The sequence below is a fragment of the Centropristis striata genome, chromosome 4, assembly GCF_030273125.1.
Source record: "Centropristis striata isolate RG_2023a ecotype Rhode Island chromosome 4, C.striata_1.0, whole genome shotgun sequence".
In the NCBI taxonomy this organism is placed as follows: domain Eukaryota; kingdom Metazoa; phylum Chordata; class Actinopteri; order Perciformes; family Serranidae; genus Centropristis; species Centropristis striata.
In genome coordinates, this window is record NC_081520.1 from 3,225,409 (window position 1) to 3,248,381 (window position 22,973).

General features: G+C 39.2%; 1 protein-coding gene across 1 annotated transcript; it reads right to left on the reverse strand.

Annotated features, from left to right (window-relative positions):
* Positions 1 to 12,293: 12,293 nt before the first annotated feature.
* Positions 12,294 to 22,104, reverse strand: gmnc (geminin coiled-coil domain containing). The gene is given in 6 exon segments (XM_059331419.1): positions 12,294 to 13,604; positions 14,458 to 14,807; positions 15,602 to 15,718; positions 16,388 to 16,473; positions 19,622 to 19,733; positions 21,834 to 22,104. Coding segments are annotated over 5 exon segments (1,260 nt in total). The 5' UTR covers positions 19,698 to 19,733; positions 21,834 to 22,104; the 3' UTR covers positions 12,294 to 12,973.
* Positions 22,105 to 22,973: the final 869 nt, after the last annotated feature.

The following is a 22,973-nucleotide window of genomic DNA, read 5'->3' on the forward strand; positions in this document are numbered from 1 at the left end:
TTTTTCAAATAATTCAACATGGCCTACAGTCTAGCATCCGGACATTAGTGATTCTGAGTCAGATTTGAAAAGTGTGAAGAAACAGATGTTTGGAAAAAGTAATGTAAATGTAAATACTCACAGTGCAGGAGTTCTGAATTTTGAAAGTATTTTGAAAGCATTTTAACCTTTAATTCCAGTTTCAGACTTGTACTCCTGGTCATCTTTGTGTTGAAGGATGTATTATGACCTGGGATAATATTTTAATATTTAATTATTTTTGACATAGCTGTTGTAAGAAGACAGCAGATTCCATCATTTGACCGATTTTTGACCACATGGTGACTCAGAAGGGGGCGGGGCCCTGGCACAAAAATCTCAGAGCTAATATCAGATTTAACAGTTCAGATGTTTATGTGTAATCCAGTCTGCTGTTCTCTGTGAGGACCAGTTCAACTGGTTATTAATTATAGTTATCATCATACCTGTGTGTGTGTGTGTGTGTGTGTGTGTGTGTGTGTGTGTGTGTGTGTGTGTGTGTGTGTGTGTGTGTGTCCATTGTTAACACCAGATGAGGCTCTGTGCCAGCATCACATTAAGTTTGAGGTGAGTGTGTGTGTTTGTACATGACTGAGTGTGTTTGTGGCATTGTGCCAGTGTAGAGGTATTGTGTCAGGTGTATGTGTTTGTGTGTGTGTGTGTGTGTGTGTGTGTGTGTACATTCCACACACGCTTAGAACACGCGACCGCTGTTATTTGATCCTCTGAAAAAAAAATCCATCACCCGCCACTCGCCGCTGCTCACAGTTCTGTTTCACCTCATTTTGATTTTAGCTCTTTGTTAAAAAGGGGGCAGAGCTGCAGAAAGGACTTTAGAAATTAATCTTTTTTCATAGAATCTGCTGGTCATTACTCATCTCATGCTCTTCCACACAGTGGGCGAGCGCTACAGCGGCCTGTAGTATTTATTTTGACACCAGGCGGCAACCTCCATGTCTGAGCAGGGAGGCAAACCAGGAAGTGCCTTAAGCTGCATTCTACCGAAAATTCCAGCAGGGGGCGCTAAGTTTGGCTGCAAAAAAAATCTGTCCATTCATTTCAGTGCAAAATGAGAAAACTTATCACTTTATTTAATACCTCAGAATTTTTATTTAGGACAACACTATAGTCTCAATCACTAGTAAAAAATCATCTTCAAGACAATCTGATGTCAATAATTCTAATAATGGCCCCATTTAGAAGAAAATAGAAGATAAAGAATCGTATGATTTGGGGCGGGGCTACCTTTGATTGACAGGTCACTGACAAGGCGAGCCGTCATCAGAAGAGAAGCAGAACAATGCGTATCCACGGCAACGTGTCAATAAAGTTATATATAACGTTATATAGATATAAAAAATGATGTTTAGCGGTTTGGTCTCATAACTTTGACCCTTTCACTGTATTTTCACTTAATGACAGTTTATTTGAACATTTTGTTCAGTAAAATGTCTTGTTCAGTGTTTGGTTGGACTAACAGACACTCCAAGGAGTTGCTGCTCAGTTTTCTTATGTAAATAACATTACATTTTGTTTTTGTTTTTTTGCTAGCCAAAACTAACATCCCAGTTAATGCTCCAGTTAATGCTAACATGAATTAGCAGCGACTTCTATGGTTGACACTGACATCAGCTAAGGTTGATATATGATGATGATCAGGTGATTCCGTAATATCAGATTGGTTTTGGATTTGTTGGATTATTCTGAATTAATCACTGATAACAGTTCCTATTTTTAGACTTCTATAAAGCCTTTGATTCGGTTAAACAACAGTTTATATTTAGTTCTTTGTAAAAATGTGGTTTTGGGCATTTTTTTAAGAAAGCTATTTGAACCTTATATGTTAATAATAACTGCTCTATTAAATTGAGTTCTGGCACAACCCCACGTTTTGACATTAAACGAGGAATCTGGCAAGGTTGCCCCATCTCTCCTTATCTCCTCCTCCTTGGCACTCAACTCTTAGCTATTCATATCAAATCAAGCACTCTGAAAGGCATCACAGTTGCAGAAAGAGAAATAGTTATTAGCAGTGGTGGACTCAGACAGTTTGAAGGGCAAAAACACATTCTGCACAACACGGAGCCCCACCGGCGCACAAAAAGCTATGATGCGTCATGTATGATGAAATAGTCCTCATCTTTGATTACGATTAGCAATAAGTTAAAGGAGATCCAGATCAAAGTGATTAATGATATGGTACTGACAAATAAAACCATCGAACCGAACTGTGGCGTAGTCTGAGTCACTGTGGGTTCTTTCTCAGCAGGTAGGACACGGAGCACAGAGACACTTCAGCTTTCTTTTATTACATACAACTTATACAATGATACAGAGCCGTTCACAGGCACCTCCTCGGCCTTTACGCTGCCATGTTTTGTCTGATTGTCTCAACAGCTAAGTGTGTGCTCCAGTCTTCTTGAAGAACTTCTACATACTACTTCTATATGTCATCTTCCTGTTTTAGCAATTACCGTATTTTTTTGCAACTTTAAGCACAAAATTAAGTTATTTGTCCAAAAATATTTGTGTGATTAACAGTGTGACTCCTCAACATTATCAGAACGTGACAAAGTAAAGTGTGAAATATCAAGAAAATGCCATAATACACTGGAGGGTGGCTTTAGATACCTTAGTGTGTGTGTGTGTGTGTGTGTGTGCACTCATTGGGTTAATTGTTGAGCAGGAGACTGCAGCAGTTAGTATGTTCATATATAGTTACTGATCATCACACAGAATGCCATAAAGACTCATTAACCATTAAACTGAGAACACACACACACACACACACACACACACACACACACATAGACTGTGGTGTGTTTCCTCTGAACTTCAAATTCTCTAAATTGCCAAAGAAAGGGTGCATGATGTATTACCAGTAGCCCTCTGTTTGTGTGGATGTTGGAAATTTTCTGAACGTTCCCACTGATTTTGGAGGTTTCTGAGGGTTTCTTGAGGCTTTTGAAGGTTTCTGTACTGTGATCCGCATAACGCTCATATGAGGAATGTGTGGGTGGTGCTGCTGTTTTCTGTTGTTTAAGTTAGAGATCTTGTGATTCTGTTCTGTGAATGTGTTTGGTTTGGGCTGATGCATTAAATGAGGGTTCTGGTGGACTGAGGTTCCTCTAGGCTAAGCCTCAAAGATGCTCAGAGTAAAGCTGACACTTTATCTCCCCTTGTGGGGTCCCGAGAGGAGCTGCAAGATGATTTTTTCTTTTAATGATCTCCTACACACAGGACTCTCCCAGATCATATAATAAATAACTCATCCTCCATCTTTGTTTTTTCATGTGTGTGTGTGTGTGTGTGTGTGTGTGTGTGTGTGTGTTCTTGTACGTCCTACATTGTGAGGACCAGAACACGTTTTTAACCAACAGAGTGAGGACATTTTTGCAAAGTGAGGACATTTCGGCCGGTCCTCACTTCTTTAAAGGCTTTTTTGAGATTTCAGACTTTGTTTTAAGGGTTAAAGGTTACATGATAATGATAATTAACTGAAACTGTATTGTGTGGTTACAAAACTAACTAAAATTATAGTGAAAATGTCCTTCATTTTCGTCTTTGTCAACTTTTTTCATACATGATGAAGATGGATAAGACAAAGGAAATAAAAGCAAAATTTACTGTGACCTCTTTTAATCTCCCACCCAACAAATACCCCATTACAAGAAACTAAAACTAATAAAAACTAAACTAAAACTAAAGCATTAAAAAAATACTAAACTAAAACTAAAGCATTAAAAAAATACTAAACTAAAACTAGCAAATTCACTCAAAAAATCATTAAAACTAACTGAATTTGAAAACAAAAAATCACAACAAAATGCAAACTAAAACTAATGAAAAATCCCAAACTATTATAAACTTGCAAGGGAATTCACTGTTCCAATGATGGTCCTCACAAAGATAGAAGTACAAGAATGTGTGTGTGTGTGTGTGTGATCATCAATGTGACCACTCAGGGCTTCACTTCCTCATCGTCCTCAGAATGCACATTAACGGGCTCCAGCAGCAGGGCTGTCCTCTCTGCTGCTTGCTGCTGGTGTTCTACCTCACTGATCAGAGGTCAGAGGTCAGCAGCATCCACACACTTATACATGACGTATTACCCAAAACTAATTAGTGTGAACACACAGTGCACACTCAGTCAATCTGTAACCCTGTGTGTGTGTGTGTGTGTGTGTGTGTGTGTGTGTAAATGTATGCATATTTCTGTCTGCATTCCTGGCTGCGAAGGTTCCCTCATCAATCAGGTAATTACTGTTAGAGACTAATCAATAAAGTCTGCACGCACACACACACACACACACACACACACACACACACACACACACACAGAGGACCTTAGAGCAGCTGCATTTGCAGATATGTGTTCTTTCTTCTGATTTCTTAATATTCAGATATTCAGTACATAAATATTCATATTTAGACAACAGTTTTAAGACAGTTTTTAGTTTTCAGTGGTAGAATTTAACTTTCCTCTGTTATTTTAAAACTCAGAAGGACATATTGTACTTTATACCTCACTGCATTTGTCTGACAGCTTTAGTAACTTTACAGATACAAATTATTTATACAAAATATAAATCAGATGTTAAACAATATATTATTGTAGACTGAACTCCCTGTCAGTGTTTAAAGTAATGAAACTAGCTCCACCTTTACCAGCTGCAACATAAAAGTGATGAAAACACTGAAGCATCAATATTTATAGTCCAATAATAGAAGTGCTGCAGTGTGGGATTGTGGGATACCTCCCTGGCAGACTGGGTGACATCATAGAGGCGGGGCTTCTGATGTTGGAGATGTGGTGGCTCATTTAGGCTAAATGTGCTCTCAGGGTCTGAGTCTGTCCTTTAATGTGACACCTGTATACCTGATTGACAGGTGCTGGCTCCGCCCACCTGACACCACCCCTCACTCTGTCTCCTAGTCCCTGATTCTGTCACCTAGTCCTTTACTTTGTCTCCTAGTCCCTAACTCTGTCTCCTAGTCCCTTACTTTGTTTCCTAGTCCCTGACTCTGTCTCCTAGTCCCATTCTTTGTTTCCTAGTCCCTGACTCTGTCTCCTAGTCCCTTACTTTGTTTCCTAGTCCCTGACTCTGTCTCCTAGTCCCATTCTTTGTTTCCTAGTCCCTGACTCTGTCTCCTAGTCCCTTACTTTGTTTCCTAGTCCCTGACTCTGTCTCCTAGTCCCATTCTTTGTTTCCTAGTCCCTGACTCTGTCTCCTAGTAGCTGATTTTGTCTCCTAGTACCTGACTTTGTCTCCTAGTCCCTGACTCTGTCTCTTAGTTCCTGACTCTGTCTCCTAGTCCTTGACTCTCTCTCCTAGTCCCTCACTTTGTCTCCTAGTTCCTGACTCTGTCTCCTAGTCCCTTACTTTGTCTCCTACTCCCTGATTCTGCCTCCTAATCCCTGACCTTGTCTCCTAGTCCCTTACTCTGTCTCCTAGTCCCAAACTCTGTCTCCTAGTTCCTGACTCTGTCTCCTAGTCCCTCACTTTGTCTCCTAGTCCCTGACTCTGTCTCATATTCCCTTACTTTGTCTCCTAGTCCCTGACTCTGTCTCCTAGTCCCTTACTTTGCCTCCTAGTCACTCACTTTGTCTCCTAGTGCCTTACTTTGTTTCCTAGTTCCTCACTTTGCATCCTAGTCCCTGACTCTCTCTCCTGCATTTAGCTCAATTTACGCCGTGCCCGTGAATTTACATACATTTTAAATTAATCATTACAGAACTTTTTGCAGGTTCCTTGGCAGGTAGCTGACCTGGTGCAGGATTCTGGTCATCACTCTGAAGTTTATGCATTTATTTTATATACAGGTAGAAGTATTCGTCTCACTGCAGGTGAATGAAACCTGAGCTCTGGTCTCATTCAGGAAACTGTCGAGGAAAAGCTGAAACAAGTGGATAAATTGGCTTATTATCTGACGTTTTTTGAGGTGAGCCAAGCTGTCGAGTTTTGCGAAAATGTGACGGTGAGGCCGTCCCTCCGATCAGCCAGGATAGAGTTTCAGCCGGCCGGCCTCTTTAATGACCCCTTTTCCTGTCCGACCCTCAGCCGGTCGACAACAACAGAGCCTGTGATCCGGGGCGGCCCTCCTTTCACATTCCTGCCAGACTCCGGGGCCTCCCGGCCCTGAAAGAGCCTCCAATCTGTTGGACATCTGCAGCCGGCCTTACCTTGTCATTAGAGATAGACCACTCGGTCGGCCCGCCGCGGACACGGCTCGCTCCTGACTTTCCCTCGGCCCTGCCTCGCTCTCAGGGGACCCATGTAGGGCCGGGACCCTGGGTTGGGAACCCCCAGGGGAAGAATCCCCACCATCTTTACCTGTGGGGGGCGGATCAGGGCGGAGGAGGAGGTGGAGGGGGCGTCTCCAGGGAGCCTCTGAACTCCCTTTGTTCCTGAGAAGAGAGGGAGCTTAGAGTGAGAAGGAGGATGGTCAGACTGGTTTAACTGGTAACTGAGCTAAAGACTGAGGACGCTGACGAACTTTAACAAATCCTCTTTTACTCCGTCAGACCTGAATGTGACAGAGCTGACAAAATGTCTCTTAAAGAAAGACCATAAAATATTGTTGTTAATGAAGCACAGATGGGTCAAAACCATGTGGACAACCATCTTCTGTCTAACTCAGTATTAATGCTACAACCAGTGGTTCTCAACATGGGGATCAGGGCCACCGCAAAGAGCCACAAGATTAGTCTGACATAGTCATATTGCCACAGCGGTAATATTAAAAGAACACACTTACAAATTAACACCTTACTTACAATTCTTTAGGATGATAAAGTCATACATTTACAAGAATAAAACTCATAAATTCTCAGAGATGACAAAAGTACTTTAATCTCAAGTGATTTTTTTAACGCAATTGTATGCCTTATTTATCTCAGAAGATATTGAAATATTTTGAAGTAATTTTATGAGAAAATATTGAAATATATTGAAATATTTTCTCAGAAAATTACAACCTTAATCCATTCTGTGATTTAGTTTCACTTTTTTGTGTCATTTTGTAAATTTGTCTATTTTGTTCTGAGAAACCCCTTATTGTCAATATAGTGTGGAAAGCCACCTGAATGCTCTAGGTCAGGGGTTCCCAAACTTTTCCATGCCAAGGCCCCCCAAATAGCATTAGCTTCTGGCCGGGGACCCCCAAACCCACCGACAATGCTACAAAAAAACGAGTCCTCCACGGCAGGGCTGTTGGTCTTCTCCTTTGGTCTTTTTGTTGTCAAAAACCTGTCCATTTTGCGCTAGCTAGCTACACGCTAGCTTGAGGAGCAGAGCAGCTTGATAACAACGGTCTACACAGATTATGATGTGGTCATGCCGAATTTGCAGCTGAACTTGAGAATCCGACGATTACGGCAGTTTACGTATTGTACGGTTCAGGACAAATGGTTATTAAAAAAATAAAATAAAAAAATGAAAAATAATTTTTTTTTTTTTTTTTTTTTTTTTTTTTCTCATCTTCCCTCCAATTTTCTGAGGCCCCCCTAGCGCCCCCTGGCGGCCCCCCAGGGGGCCGCGCCCCCCACTTTGAAAACCACTGCTCTAGGTCTCTCGTTTATGGTTGTAAAGCTTCATGAAGCTGTGATTATCCAAGAGGTCATAGAAGCTCATTTTATACATTGAGCTCAAGTTTCACTAGTCGTGTTTCGACTAGGGGGGAAAGTGGCCAACAAGCACAGTGTTGTATGTTAGAGATAGAGACAGGTCAGTAAGGTTTTGTGGTATTTTTGTTTGAGTTTATCTAGGTTTCATGCTGTTTTGTGGCCGTATGGGCATTAAGTAGACTTGTTGAATAAGGAAGTGACTGAGCGCTTGCTACGTCACCAATTTGCTAATTCGCTTGAGTGACGCAAAGGAGCGGGTCCAGCAGTGAACCGCCTGGTACATTGTAGACACTGCTTCTCTGTAGCGTCAGCGGAAGCGACACGGACTGTAAATCACTTCCCACTCCTTTCCTACTCATTCAAGCCACATGTGCTATGACAGCATCCTCGTCATTCATGGCTACCGGAAACACAGAATCTGTCGCAGACGACGCAACCCTGAGAATCGGCTTATGGAACTGCCAATCAGCTGTAAACAAGACTGAATTAATCCAAGTGCTGGTTAATCTTTCGAACTTACTTGCTCTGACTGAAACCTGGATCCGCCCAGACAACACTGCCTCACCAGCAGCATTCTCTGCTGACTCTGTCTTCTCCCACACACCAAGATCTGTTGGACGTGGAGGCGGCACTGGTGCCCTCATTTGCAAAAGCTGGAAATTCACCAAGCTATCTCTGCTCAGCAACATCTCTTCCTTTGAACACCATACAATGAGGTTCACATCTCCAGTTAAACTCATCGTTGTCATCATATCCCGACCGCCAGGGTGTCAACTTGAGAACTGCGTTGTAGAGCTTGACATGCTACTCTCGGCCCTCTCTGATGAGGAAACACCACTGATTGTCATGGGAGACATGAACATCCACACTGAGAAAGCCCCGTTTACACGAGGGCGCTCATGGGTGAAAACGTCAAAATATTTTATCGGAAGTCCCTTTCGTTTAGACGGTGACGGCGTTTTGGGGGCTTAAAGACGCAAAAATCTGAAACCACCTTCCAAAGTGGAAAAGTTGAATCCTCTCCTCCGTAGCGTGTCGTCTACACTGACAAGACACAAAACTCTGATCTGATCTGCTCACGTCACGTATGTGTTTACGTCACATACATGCTCCAGTACAGGAAAATAAACAAATGTGGGATTATTTCCATGCGTCGGACCTTCAAGCTGCTCTGGCAGCTCTAATAAATTTACAGGAGTCTTTCCACCAAATGTCCAGGATATTTACAGATAGTATTAGTGAACAGAGAAGGATCTGGAATTACCTCCATCACATTCTGGATGCAGCGATTGGTGGGAGGAGCCAGACGGCTGTGAACGAGACCTGGGAGATCTAGTGATGGTGGAGAACTTTGTGGAAGGAGTAGCTGATGAAAATGTGTGGCGTGAAAACTTCTGCATGCCCAAAGATGCTCTTATCACTTTAAGTGATGCCGCCTGGCTGCATACAATCCAATTTCACACACTTTTGCGTCACCGTATGCAGCAGATTTCCTCCTGAAAACGCTCGTCTAAACGAGGAATAAAAAGTGAAGACAAGACGCCACTTTTGCGTCTTCTGTTCAGACCGTCCTCATGTGAACAGGGCCTGAGAAAGCACAAGCTTCTGACTTCCTGTATCTTCTGTCATCCTTTGACCTTAAACAGGTCACCACCCCTCCTTCTCACAGAGCGGTCAATACACTTGACTTGATTTTGACTCGCAAATGCTCCACTGCAAACTTGATGGAACACATCTGACCTCAGCAACTACCAACATCTCCTTACTTCTTTCACCTCTTGTGTCAAATCAGCTAAAACCACATACTATCAGGACAAGATCTGCAAAGCCACTGATGCTCGGAAAATGTTCTCAGGTTTCAACTCGCTTCTCTATCTACCACACCAACACCTCACATGTTTGCCTCCTTTTTCACCGAAAAAGTTGCTGCCATCAGTAACCAGTTTTCTACAAAACTATTTTGTCGTTTCTGGATGTTCTTCATATCCCCTCTGAATGTGTCTCCATTGCTCGGGTTTATTGTCGCTTTTCCTGCAAATATCTCAGTCACACCAGCATTCAAGGCACCAATGTTGTGCACCAAATTCAACAATCTAAACAGACATTTTTATGTGTTTTTCTCACGGCAAAGAAACCTTAACATGTAGACATGTTTACATGGAAAAAACAACAATTTCACAAAAAATAAGACTCAGATTTTTACATGTTAACATGTTGAAAACCCTTTCAGTTGTAAAAATGTCACATATATATTCACACATCTTCCCATGATCTTTTCAGATATTTAATATGTCAAATGTAAGAAAGCACACGTGAAGCAGAATTCCACATGTAATATTATATGTCAAACTTTTCACTTAAGATACACACATTTAGGTACATGCATGTGGTTTTTTTAATCATTTAACATGGTAACTTGAAAAATGAGCACATAATGTAATGTTATGGACATTTATTATTTGATATAACTTTTAAAGCATTTATTTAATATGCTTCTTTTGAACAAAAAAAACATCAGTCAATTAATTTTCAGTTGTGTTGTTCATGTGAAATGTTAATTTCTTTGTGTTACATTTCTGAAAACTGCATGTGTATGTATAAAATGTGAAATATGTCACCATTGATGACTATTGAAAACCCTTTGCAGCAGAGTATCTAAATAAGAGTAATAATCAAAGAAAATTAAGCATTATAAAATCCCCATTTTCAAGGGTACTTTATATATAGATAGAATAAAAAAGCGCTTTGTTTTTAGTTTGCTGGCTAGAAGGCTGACATGCTAATTTGAACCAATTCGATGCTGGTGTAAAAAACAGGGTCAGAAGCTAGGACTGCACAATTAATCAAATTTTAATCGTGATCACGATTTTGGCCGCTACGATTAAATAAACCTGATCGTCGGCGATATTTCCATTTTAAAATGCGGCTCTCCTGCATATCTAATCAAGCACTTTCTACACCCATAGTCCACCAACCACCAGGGGGCGAACGCATAGTTAAGGTTTCATGTAGCTGCCTAAATAAATAACGAGCGAGCGCTAAGCAGGATGTGACGTAGTACTCAACGCCACAACAACATGCGCCATTTGTATGTAGTGTTGGCAACTTAGCGACTTTGTTGCTATATTTAGCAACTTTTCTAATCCCCTTAGTGACTATCTTTCTAAAAAAGCGACTGGTGACAAATCCAGTGACTTTTTCTGGTAAAATTGGAGACTTTTGGAGACTGCTAACCCCTTAGCGTCCAGTCTGTAAATTGCTAATAGGCTAACAGTTAGCTCTGTAGCTGTACAGTGTGTATGTGCTAATAGGCTAACAGTTAGCTCTGTAGCCGTACAGTGTGTATGTGCTAATAGGCTAACAGTTAGCTCTGTAGCAGTACAGTGTGTATGTGCTGCTGCTGCAGGAGGTGTTCACTTAGCGATCTCTGTTTGTTTACAACAAGCAGCGAACACTGTGCACACACTAAAAACTGTTCCTATTGTTTGTTTAAAAGTAGTGCAATAAAAATACAGATGTTTTCCCTAACACGATGAATAAATGGATTAATAATTGTGATTACAATATTGATCAAAATAATCATGATTATCATTTTGGCCGTAATCGTGCAGCCCTATCAGCAACCATGGCAGTCGTTTCAAATTAAGCAACGTGACGAATACACACCCTTAGACTGACACCTCCCAACCCTCCGTGTCAGTGGCAGCTTTAACGTTGCAGTTTTTTTGCATTAACTTACAGGTAACATATCATCTGTAGTTTCACTAATTCAGATATAACCTGCTGAAATCAGTGCAGTTGTCTGTTGTTCAGAGGCAGTTTTCACTTTGTGGCACCATTTTGGATTCTTCCTATTTTGCATTGGATCAAAAATATAAACAATACATTTCACACAAAACAGCACAAGGGTCATTGCTAACATTTCTGTGTGGCAGTTTTACAGACAAATTAAATAAAAACCTCAGCTTATAGACAGTTTAGGCAGTTCAGTTAATTTCAGTGTTACACTCATTGCAAGGTAATTGACTAAGTACCTAAAATGTAAAATGTTACATGACGCCCACAGTTAGCTTCTAAAACAAGTTGGTTATTCTCACAGTACGACAGTTTAACAATTGATTTTTTTGTGTGTTTCTCTTCTACTCTTATGTTTCTAAACTTTCTAAATTATCACATTGAACATAATGTAACGCAGCTTTTATGAAATCCACATTAGATTCTTGATATAATGATCATGAAGTTTTAAAAATCAAAAATGTTTTTTAGAGGAACAGGTACTTCCATCATATTTGATCACATCAGGGTCTTTGAGGGGAGTTCAAGAACTAACTGTGTGTCTGTGTTGCCTGAGGGTCTTTTCTAGCCTTTGTTCTACTGCTTCCATTGTCCGGTATAATCAAAATATCACAATGAACAAAGTCTTACTGGGGATTTCCACCGGGCGCGTTACAGCAGCAGCACGGCAGCTTAGCGAGCCGGTCGTATACACGCCAGATAACGAGATCACGCGATAATCCTGACCATACGGGAGACCGCAAGATCCCGTGATAAACTCTAAACTCTATTTATACAGTCTATGGATAAACTGTGTGTATAAAGTAAACAACAACAACCAACAGCTTACTTTGCTTCCCTGACGTGAAAGACATGTTGATCTGACCATCTATCCTTATAAAAACAATATGTTATGTCATAAATGATTGTATGATGTTCCACTTAAACAATCAGTCTCTTGTCGTCCGTGTCGCCGATCCTCTGAGACCCTTTGATTGATTGATTGATTGATTGATTGATGATCTGGTGCCCCGGTCATAACATAATGTTGATGTGAAGTAGTTTTAGGCTGCATGAACTGCGTATTGTGTTTTATTTTGAAAGGGGCGGAAGTGTTTTACGCTGATTCTGAGTCGGACTTCCTGTCTGGTGCGATCTGCTCTGTTGAGATTCACGCGGTTTGGCAGCGTCTCGCGGAGAAATAGAAGTCCTACATAATGCTCGCGTAGAGACGCTGACGTGACGCTGCTGTAACGTTACGCAGCGCGCCCGGTGGAAACGCTCTTATTGATTAGAGTGTTACCTATTTGCAACGGCGTACGCAACGCTGACGTGACGCTGCAGTAACGCACCCGGTGGAAATCAGGGTCTTTTCTAGCCTTTGTTCTACTGCTTCCATTGTCCGGTATAATCAAAATATCACAATGAACAAAGTCTTAGGAGACAGCAACAAGTTCATCATCAACAAGTTCAACATGAACTTAGAGTCCTGACAGTTTGGCCTGGGACACTTGTTCAGTTAACAAGACGAATCCTGGAGCTTCTCTGAGCTGCCTATGGTCCTTGTCTGGGCACCCAGGTGAAGTTCCAGCGTCCCTCGGTGTTCTTCCTGATGAAGGCTTGTCCCTGGGGGAAGCTGTGGGTCTTGACGCTGCTGGACGGGTTGAGGGACATACTGAACGCCAAATCTGTCCGGCTGCGAGGCGTCTGAGGCGTGGCGGGGGGCTGAGATACCTCTGACGGACTCGTAGGACAGACGCTACGGACAGGTGTCCACAGCTGGTTGGTGACTGGACTTGAAGACGAGATGGGGGAGAAAGGGACTCCATGGTCTCCTGGTGGACTGAACTGTATTGTGTCCTGTGATGGTGGCCAGTAGGCCGCATGGTTTGCTGGGTTTCCCTCCAAAGTTTGGACTTGACTGATCTCTGGTCTGCCTGGTGACTGGGTAAAGGGTAGTTCTTGTGATAGTGGTGGAGTCTGGAAGGCAGTTGTAATGATTACAGTGAGGTCAGAGTTTTGACATGGAGAAGTTGTGCAGCTCTGAGGAGACTTGGAAGGATTACAGCAGTTTGCTTCTTGGCGTTGGGCAGTACTGTACCTACAATCAGTTTGCTGTGTCGACCTTTGGCAGTAGCTGTGGACAGAAGAAGGTGTAGACCAAGGTTATTATAGTTAACGAAAACTAACGAAATAACGAAAACTAGAATTGAAAAAACATTTTCGTTAACTGAAATTAAATAAAAAACGAGAGTTTTTAAAAAAACGATAACTAACTGAAACTGTATTGTGTGGTTACAAAACTAACTAAAATTATGGTGAAAATGTCCTTAGTTTTAGTTTTTGTCAACTTTTTCATTCATAATTCAGTGTTTCTTTTTTTTAATTTTTTTTTTATTAAAGTATTTATTTAATTTTAAATTTTTCAACATATAATACAAACACTTACAAACAGCCGAGACAGACACCAAAAACAGACAGGAAAATAATAAATAAATAAATTAAATAAAATAAAAAATAAAAAAATAATAATAATAATAAAAAAAAAAAAAATATATATATATATATATATATATATATAGGCATATGTTGTTGTCCTCGTTTTGGGTTGACTGCCTGTTTTTTTTTCAAATTTAATTTAATTTAATTTATTTATTTATTTTAATTCAGTGTTTCTATTTGAACGTGCAACACATGGTGAATATGTTCACTGAGACTGGGATGTCTACACTCAAACCAAAATTCAAAACAGTTAATAACCTTATTGGGGCTGAGATGATAAACCAAAGGAAATAAAGGCAAAATGTATTATGACCTCTTTGAATCTGGCACCAACACATAGACCATTAGAAAAAAACTAAAACTAATAAAAACTAAACTAAAACTAAGCATTTTCAAAAAATAAAAAATTAACTAAAACTATACAAACTCACTCTAAAAACTAACTAACACTAACTGAATTTGAAAACAAAAATTCACAACGAAATTAAAACTAAAACTAATGAAAAATACAGAACTATTATAACCTTGGTGTAGACGTTGGGCCTGAAGGGCTGACGGAGGCGTTGAGAGCGTACTCAGAGAACGAGGAAGAGGAGACTGCAGCGTCATGAACTAAACTCCCGAGGCTGGACCCGGACGACGAGTCATTGGACGACGTGTCGATGGTGTCTCGGTCCTTCAGTCCCAGCGTTCGTAGAACCCAGAGGTCCAGGTTTGGTTCTGAGTTTTGAGAGGACTCGGAGCAGAACTCGGTAGTGAGGTTCCTACAGACTCTCTTGCTGACCTGCTGGGAGGTTAGAACCTCATGACTGCGGTTCTGGAAAGCTCTGTCATCAACGTTCATCAGGTTTCTCTTCAGCTTCCTCCTCCCATCAGTGGTCAGTTTCTACAGCAGGGACAGAACAAGAAGGGAATTATTACCTTTCTACCTTTATCAAACTGATACACTGTAAAAAAATGTCTGTAGATTTTACAGTGAAAAACTGCTAAACCATGACAGTAAAAGACCCTAAAATGATAAATGGGTTAATTCAGTTTCAATAACAATGAAACACCGTAAATGTATATATCAGCCAAAACAGTATTTTTTATAGTCCCTGTGGCTCACACTGGTAGAGCGCTTACCACTAAGGCTGAGTCCTTGCTGCGGCGGAGCCGGGTTCGGGTTCGGGTTCGGGCCTTAGCTCCCTTTGCCGCATGTCTTCCCCTCTATCACCCCCTTTCACTCTATCACTTTCAATAAAAGCATAAAAATGCCCAAAAAATAATATTTAAAAAAAAAAAGAGTTGAGCAGACTCAAAAACAAAACTTAAAATATTTAGTTTAACTGTCCAACTTAAAATTTTATCGAAGTTTGTTGCCTTGAAATTTTGAGTTCACCCAACTTTTCATTTTTTGCAGTGTATATCCGATAGATCAACGCCCATTAAACCTTTTCTGAGTAGGTACTCTCCCAGCACCAGAGGAACTTTGAGTGCACATTGATGCAATGCAGCACAAACAACTGCCATTTTTATCCACTTGCTAACTATCCAGCCACTAAATGAGTCAAGTTAGGGGTAATCATCTGCTGATGTCATGTGTCAGCAACACTTGTCATCACATTCCTTAAGTTATAATACAAATCACACAGTAAAAGTTTTCCTAGGAAGAATAAACGGAGATGATGGTAAACAAACCTTTGCCTTTTGCTCCAGGTTCCGCACAAAAGAAGAGTTGAGGAACTCTCTGAGTTTGTTGTTCTCGTCCTGCAGTCTGGCCAGCTGCTCCTCCCTCTGCAGCAGAGTGTCCTGCAGCTGCAACATTATTAAATACATATTAAAGTCAAAAGTCTAAAACAACTCTCTAGAATTACACTACTGGTCAAAAGTTTTAGAACACCCCAATTTTTCCAGTTTTTTATTGAAATTCAAGCAGTTCAAGTCAAATGAACAGCTTGAAAGGGTACAAAGGTAAGTGGTGAACTGCCAGAGGTAAATAAAAAAAGGTAAGCTTAACCAAAACTGGAAAATAATGTACATTTCAGAATTATACAAGTAGGCCTTTTTCAGGGAACAAGAAATGGGTTAACAACTTAACTCTATGGAGTCTTGGGCTATTTTGTCCATTTTTTAATTCTTTTCATGTCTTTGGAAGTCATTTTGTGTTTTTTGTGTCTTTTTTTAGTCATTTTGTGTCTTTTGGGGTCTTTTTTTGTCATTTTGTGTCTTTTTTTGGTCATTTTGTATCTTTTTTTAGTCCTTTAGTCCAACATAAAATGTGATTTTGAATCTTTTTTTTACTTTCAAAACACTATCATGCTCAATAAAGAATTTTAAATGTTGCAAATGTGCATTAATTTCAGAGTACACTGAGACATTAAACTGCATCATTTTCAATTAAATTCTGGAAAAGTTGGTGTGTTCTAAAACTTTTGACCAGTAGTGTATAAAAATGATATACTGTAAAATGCTGAGTTCTGATACCTGTTTGTTTCTCTGGAGGTGAGGGGAGAGCTGCTCAGTCCACATCAGACCAGCAGGAGAAGAGCTTTTCAAAACACACTGAGACTCTGACAGACAGACAGACAGACAGACAGACAGACAGACAGACAGACAGAGTAATGTTACTTTTAAGTTGTGATCCCTTGCTGGTTATGTGTCCTTCTGTGTCCTTACATATGCAATATTTGTAGGACTTGACATTTTTTACGGGTGGGATAAGAAAAACAACAGCAGAACTGAGTCTGATAGGCTGAGACACCTGTCAATCAATCTTCAAAAGTATTTCTTAAAGATCCCACATTAGAAAAGGTGAATGAAGAAGTATCACAATCCTTTACTTCAGCAGTACTGCAGTGTGGAAGTTCTCTGTTTCAATAAAATAACATTTACAGTATTTAAATTAAGTAAATATACTCATGAACAGAAGGATACACTGATATGTGATATTATTGAAAACTATCCATGTTTTTTTAAAAATATTTAACTTTTGAACAATATATTTTGGCTGGACTCTTTTGGTATTGCATTTTGCATGACATTTTTAAGCTTTCCTTTTATTTTAATGATATTTGATGTATTCTAATGCTTTAGTTTACATGATGATTTCCATTATGAACAGAAAAAAATTATAGTATTTCAACATAGAACTAAATGTACTTGTACCATCTAGTTATTGTCTTCCACCACTAGAAATGAGCTGTTGTGAGCAGAAACAACTTTTTATCTCTCTTCACATGGACACAGTCCAAGTTTTTTGGGAGAAGCATTTAGTGGACAGCAGAGGAACTGCAGCCTGAGTTGTTAACTCTATGGAGTCTTGGACTATTTTGTCCATTTTTGAATCCCTTTCATGTCTTTTTTGTGTCTTTTTTGGTCATTTTCTGTCTTTTTTTCATCATTTTGTGTCTTTTTTCTAGTCATTTTGTGTCTTTTTCTAGTCATTTGTGTCTCTTCTTGTGTCTTATTTGGTCATTTGTGTCTGTTGTTGTGTCTTTTTTGGTCATTTTGTGTCTTTTTTGCCAATTTGTCTTTTTTTGGTCTCTTTTTTCTAGTCATTTTGTGTCTTTTGTGTCTTTTTTTAGTCATTTTGTGTCTTATTTGGTCATTTGTGTCTGTTGTTGTGTCTTTTCTAGTCATTTTGTGTCTTTTTTTACTCATTTTGTGTCTTTTTTGGTCATTTTTGTGTCTTTTTTTGACGTCATGAAAAAGTCGTGCTCCGGCGCTTTCGTGGTCTCCAGATCGTTAAGGAGGAGAAACCTCCGGTTACATTTCACAGCGACTTGATGAATTGAACACTGAGCGAGGAGACGGGGAGAAAATTAAATCTTAATATAAACTATTCTGGATATTTCTGTTGGGACGAGATCGCTCACGTGGAACCTGCCTGAGCGTTCGGTTCCCCAGAGTCCTCACAGGAAACTCTTCAGTTTGATAAATGAGCCGCCACACAGAGGCCCAGTCGGCTGAATGTGGTATTTAAAGAAAAGTAGAAACATCCTTCAGTTGGCACAGTGAAGCTGTGTTCACACCAAGGTTATAATAGTTTGGGATTTTTCATTAGTTTTAGTTTTAATGTCGTTGTGAGTTTTTGTCTTCCAATTCAGTCAGTTTTAATTCGTTTTTAGAGTGAGTTTGCTAGCTTTAGTTTAGTTTTTAGTTTTTGAAAATGCTTAGTTTTAGTTAAGTTTTTATTAGTTTTAGTGTTAGTTTTAGTTTTTTTGTAATGGACTATGTGTTGGGTGCCAGATTCAAAGAGGTCATAATAAAAAAAAAATTGGTTTATCCATCTTAGCCCCAATAAGGTTGTCTTACAGTTCTGGGTGTTTTGACCTTTGGTTGGAGCTTAAACATCCTCAGTTAACATATTCACCATGTGTTCCTGCAGCTGTTTAGTTGGAGCTAAATAAATACATTTCATATCAACCAAAAAGGATTATGCAGTGTTTCCCCTACATGTATTCTGCAGAACCTGGTCTCTCAGGAATCCGTGAAATAGCCATGGATTTGCTTAGCTCAAAATCCGTGGAATAGCCACGGATTTGCTTAGCTCAAAATCCGTGGAATAGCCACGGAATCACTCAAATTTCCGTGAAACTGACACGGATTTCGCTACAATGCAAGTTAATGACAGTCATATCCCGTGGCTATTCCATGGATATTTGTTCCTATTGGTTTGTTCCAAGTCACGTGATTTTCAAGGTTCCAGCGGTCTGAACAAAAAACATGGCGGACAGTTCTCTCGTTTTTAGTGAAAAATCAATATTTTGACTTAGTTTCTGCATAAAAATGGATTTTGATCACATTTCTAGCGAGAAATATATGTTTTATTTTGTAAATATTCACTCAGTGAATGTACATAATCACTTTGTATGTTGGAATAGCCACGGGATATGACTGGCATTAACTTGCATTGTAGCGAAATCCGTGTCAGTTTCACGGAAATTTGAGTGATTCTGTGGCTATTCCACAGATTTTGAGTTAAGCGAAATCCGTGGCTATTTCACAGATTTCTGTGAGACCATGTTGCATTATTATGTTATAACTGTAAACTACTGTTAATTTTACAGTTCCCTTACAGTTATCTACTTTACAGTATGGTACTGTGGTAAAACCACATACTGAATTACAGTAAAATCCTGCATTTCTTTGATTTTTACAGCAGACTAAAACACTGAAGCTAGTTGCAATATTGTTGCAGTATACAATCCAGTCATCTTTTGTAAATAGAGCATATTACTTTCTGAAAGCCAATTACTACGAATTAAGCACTGTCTTCACTGTAACCTCAGTAATTTTAATAAACCATATACTGAATGAGTTAGTGAGTAAAATACAGCCATTAAAAAATGTGGAGAAGAAGAGACTTAGAGAATATCATAGATATATATCCTATATTTTATGGGAAACGGCAAGCTACCTACAAATATTGCCCAGAATGCATTGTTTTCTACAGTATAATACTTTTTAAATGGAGAACAGTATGTTACTGTCACAATTTGGCTGTTTTCTTACAGCAGTTTGTTACAGTGTATAGTGCAATAGTCATAATAATTTTGCAGTTTAAGTAAAATGACAAACCCTCCAGAAGAGTAACACTTTATACCTTTTGTCATTATGTTAATTTAGCTGTTCAGAGTATTTATATACTGTAGTGTACTTATACTTGAGTACTTTGTGTCACTTTTGTTGTGAGCTGTTGACTCTCAGCAGACTCACCCCACACAGATGATTTGTCTCCGAGGTCGCTGAGATCACACAGGTCACGGGCCCAAACAGAGGCCATGGTTTCCATGGAAACGTCAACAGTGTCAGGGCCAAGGGCCAAGTCCTGGAACACGAGGCGATGATGATGAGGAGGAGGAGGAGGAGGAGGAGGAGGAGGAGGAGAGGGATTCCCTACAGGGAGAGTTTCTGCGTAAATGAAGGGAAGGGAGGGAGGGAGCATGTGTGGTGTGTGTGTGTGTGTGTGTGTGTGTGTGTGTGTGTGTGTGTGTGTGTGTGCACTCAGCAGTGCCAGCTGATTGTGTGTTGATATGGTGATGATCAACACTTACACTACTGGTCAAAAGTTTTAGAACACACCAACTTTTCCAGAATTTAATTGAAAATTATGCAGTTTAATGTCTCAGTGTACTCTGAAATTAATGCACATTTGCAACATTTAAAATTCTTGATTGAGCATGATAGTGTTTTGAAAGTAAAAAAAAGATTCAAAATCACATTTTATGTTGGACTAAAGGACTAAAAAAAGACACAAAATGACTTATAAAGACATGAAAAGAATTCAAAAATGGACAAAATAGCCCAAGACTATTAGGCCTATGTATAATTCTGAAATGTACGTTATATTTTACCTTTTTTTATTTACCTCTGGCAGTTCACCACTTACCTTTGTACCCTTTCAAGCTGTTGATTTGACTTGAACTGCTTGATTTTCAATAAAAAACTGGAAAAATTGAGGTGTTCTAAAACTTTTGACCGGTAGTGTAAGTTACTCTCACATTTTAAAACTTTGTGAAAACAGAAGCAGTCACCACCCTATAGCCAAAAGTAAGTGGACACCCGTATATTATAATATTACACTCAGATGTGACAGTGTGACTGGATTGTGATTTTTAAAGTTCTTCTACACTAAATGTGCATCACTGATGTCTAATATATGACTGGAACCTGCCTTCACTGGAAGAAGCTCCATCCAGCACAAACAGACAGGATGTCCACATACTTTTGCCCATATAGTGTATACGTCTAACAGCATGTACACAGAGCGCATGTTCATGAATTTTCAAGTCATTTGACAATATGGAAATCATAAAAATCAATAAATTATCATTATGATTATTTTACATTATATACACTACCGGTCAAAAGTTTTAGAACACCCCAATTTTTCCATTTTTTTATTGAAATTCAAGCAGTTCAAGTCAAATGGACAGCTTGAAAGGGTACAAAGGTAAGTGGTGAACTGCCAGAGGTAAATAAAAAAAGGTAAGCTTAACCAAAACTGAAAAATAATGTACATTTCAGAATTATACAAGTAGGCCTTTTTCAGGGAACAAGAAATGGGTTAACAACTTAACTCTATGGAGTCTTGGGCTATTTTGTCCATTTTTGAATTCTTTTCATGTCTTTGTAAGTCATTTTGTGTCTTTTTTGGTCATTTTGTGTCTTTTTTTAGTCATTTTGTGTCTTTTGGTGTCTTGTTTTGGTCATTTTGTGTCTTTTTTTTAGTCATTTTGTATCTTTTGGTCTTTTTTTGGTCATTTTGTGTCTTTTTTTAGTCATTTTGTGTCTTTTGGTGTCTTTTTTTTGGTCATTTTGTGTCTTTTTTTTAATCATTTTGTGTCTCTTGGTGTCTTTTTTTGGTCATTTTGTGTCTTTCTTTTTTACTTTCAAAACACTATCATGCTCAATAAAGAATTTTAAATGTTGCAAATGTGCATTAATTTCAGAGTACACTGAGACATTAAACTGCATCATTTTCAATTAAATTCTGGAAAAGTTGGTGTGTTCTAAAACTTTTGACCAGTAGTGTATATTGTACACATGGAATTAAATACAATAGTAAATATATGGAGAGAAAAAAGTCATTGGACCGTTGCTTTATTTTAGAGTTTCAGTTGTGGAAGAATACTGCGTTTCCACCATTTATCTGAATAATCTGCGTTCAATTACTGCTCAGTTTTCAACACAAAGCCGAAATGTATTTCTAACTTCTCCTCACTCAGGCTTATCTTAGATTCAAAGTGTTTAGGCAGATGTGAGAGCTCTGCTCCTCCTCTGCGCTCTTCTCTCCACCTGTCTGCTGCCCGCAACACTTTATTCGAAAAACCCTCCAAACAACAGAAAACAGCTGCTAACTGACCCGGACTAGGTACTCCGGGACTCCGAGTGCATGTTCCTAGTTTATTCAGAGACATGAACTCACGTGAACTCGCTGAAATATTCCTCAGGTCTTCTGTTTGGTCCTACACGTGCTGCGTCAGACTGTGCGTAAATGCGCGCGGCAGACTTTCAAAGTCAGCAAACAGCGCGTGGAGAAAAACAAGATTTCAAAAAGTTTTATGGCTTTTTCATGCACGTAAATCCTCAATGAGACGTACTAGAAATCAAACCAGGAGCCTTCAGCGGTTCATCAGGACGCTTCTTCATCAGACTCACCACCGACTGAGGCGGAGAGAAACCTCCGGACTCACAGGTGTGTGTGTGTGTGTGTGTGTGTGTGAGATGACAGATCGGGGTGTCCAATCAGTTGGTTGGATCGAGTTGGTGATGTTGTCGGTCCTGCAGCCTCAGTTTTTGTTATTCTACACTGCATTTCATTTTACTTAATTTATTTGATAAAATGTATTAAATATAAATGCGTCCTTGATTTTGAGGCAGTTGTTTAAGTAACTTTAATATAAAAATGTTTGAGATAGAATCTACTCATTTTGATCACATTAAATATAATCTTTATGTGTATGTTATTCTAAATCAAGTGAATTTTGAATGAATCCAACACAATAGAATTAGTCCGTTTTTAATTGACAGGCACTTCCTGTTAAGTTGTTATTAACTCAACTTGTGACGTAGTTAGATTTAATTAATAATATTGCGTGCAATCTGTTGCGTTGAGTAGCTATTGTTTATCTTTTTTTTTGTACTTTATTCTATAATATTCTAGTATTTAGATAAACATTTATCAACTATTATTTTGTGCTTATCCACAATATCACACCATAGCTGTATGGAACTCTACCACTAACTCATTGTGTTGAGGTTATTATTCATGCACAGAAAGAAAGTTTGGAGGAATTTTGAAAGATTGAAGATTTCTTACTGACATTTGCCTGAGAAGATGAACTAAGGGAATAAAAACATCCCTGCCTTCTCTATATGTTTGTAATGAACCTGACACACACACACACACACACATTCTTGTACTTCTGTCTTTGTGAGGACCCTCATTGTAATAGTGAATTCCCTTGAAAAGTTATAATAGTTTTTGGATTTTTCATTAGTATTAGTTTTATCTTCATTGTGATTTTTTGTTTTCAAATTCAATCAGTTTTAATTAGTTTTTAGA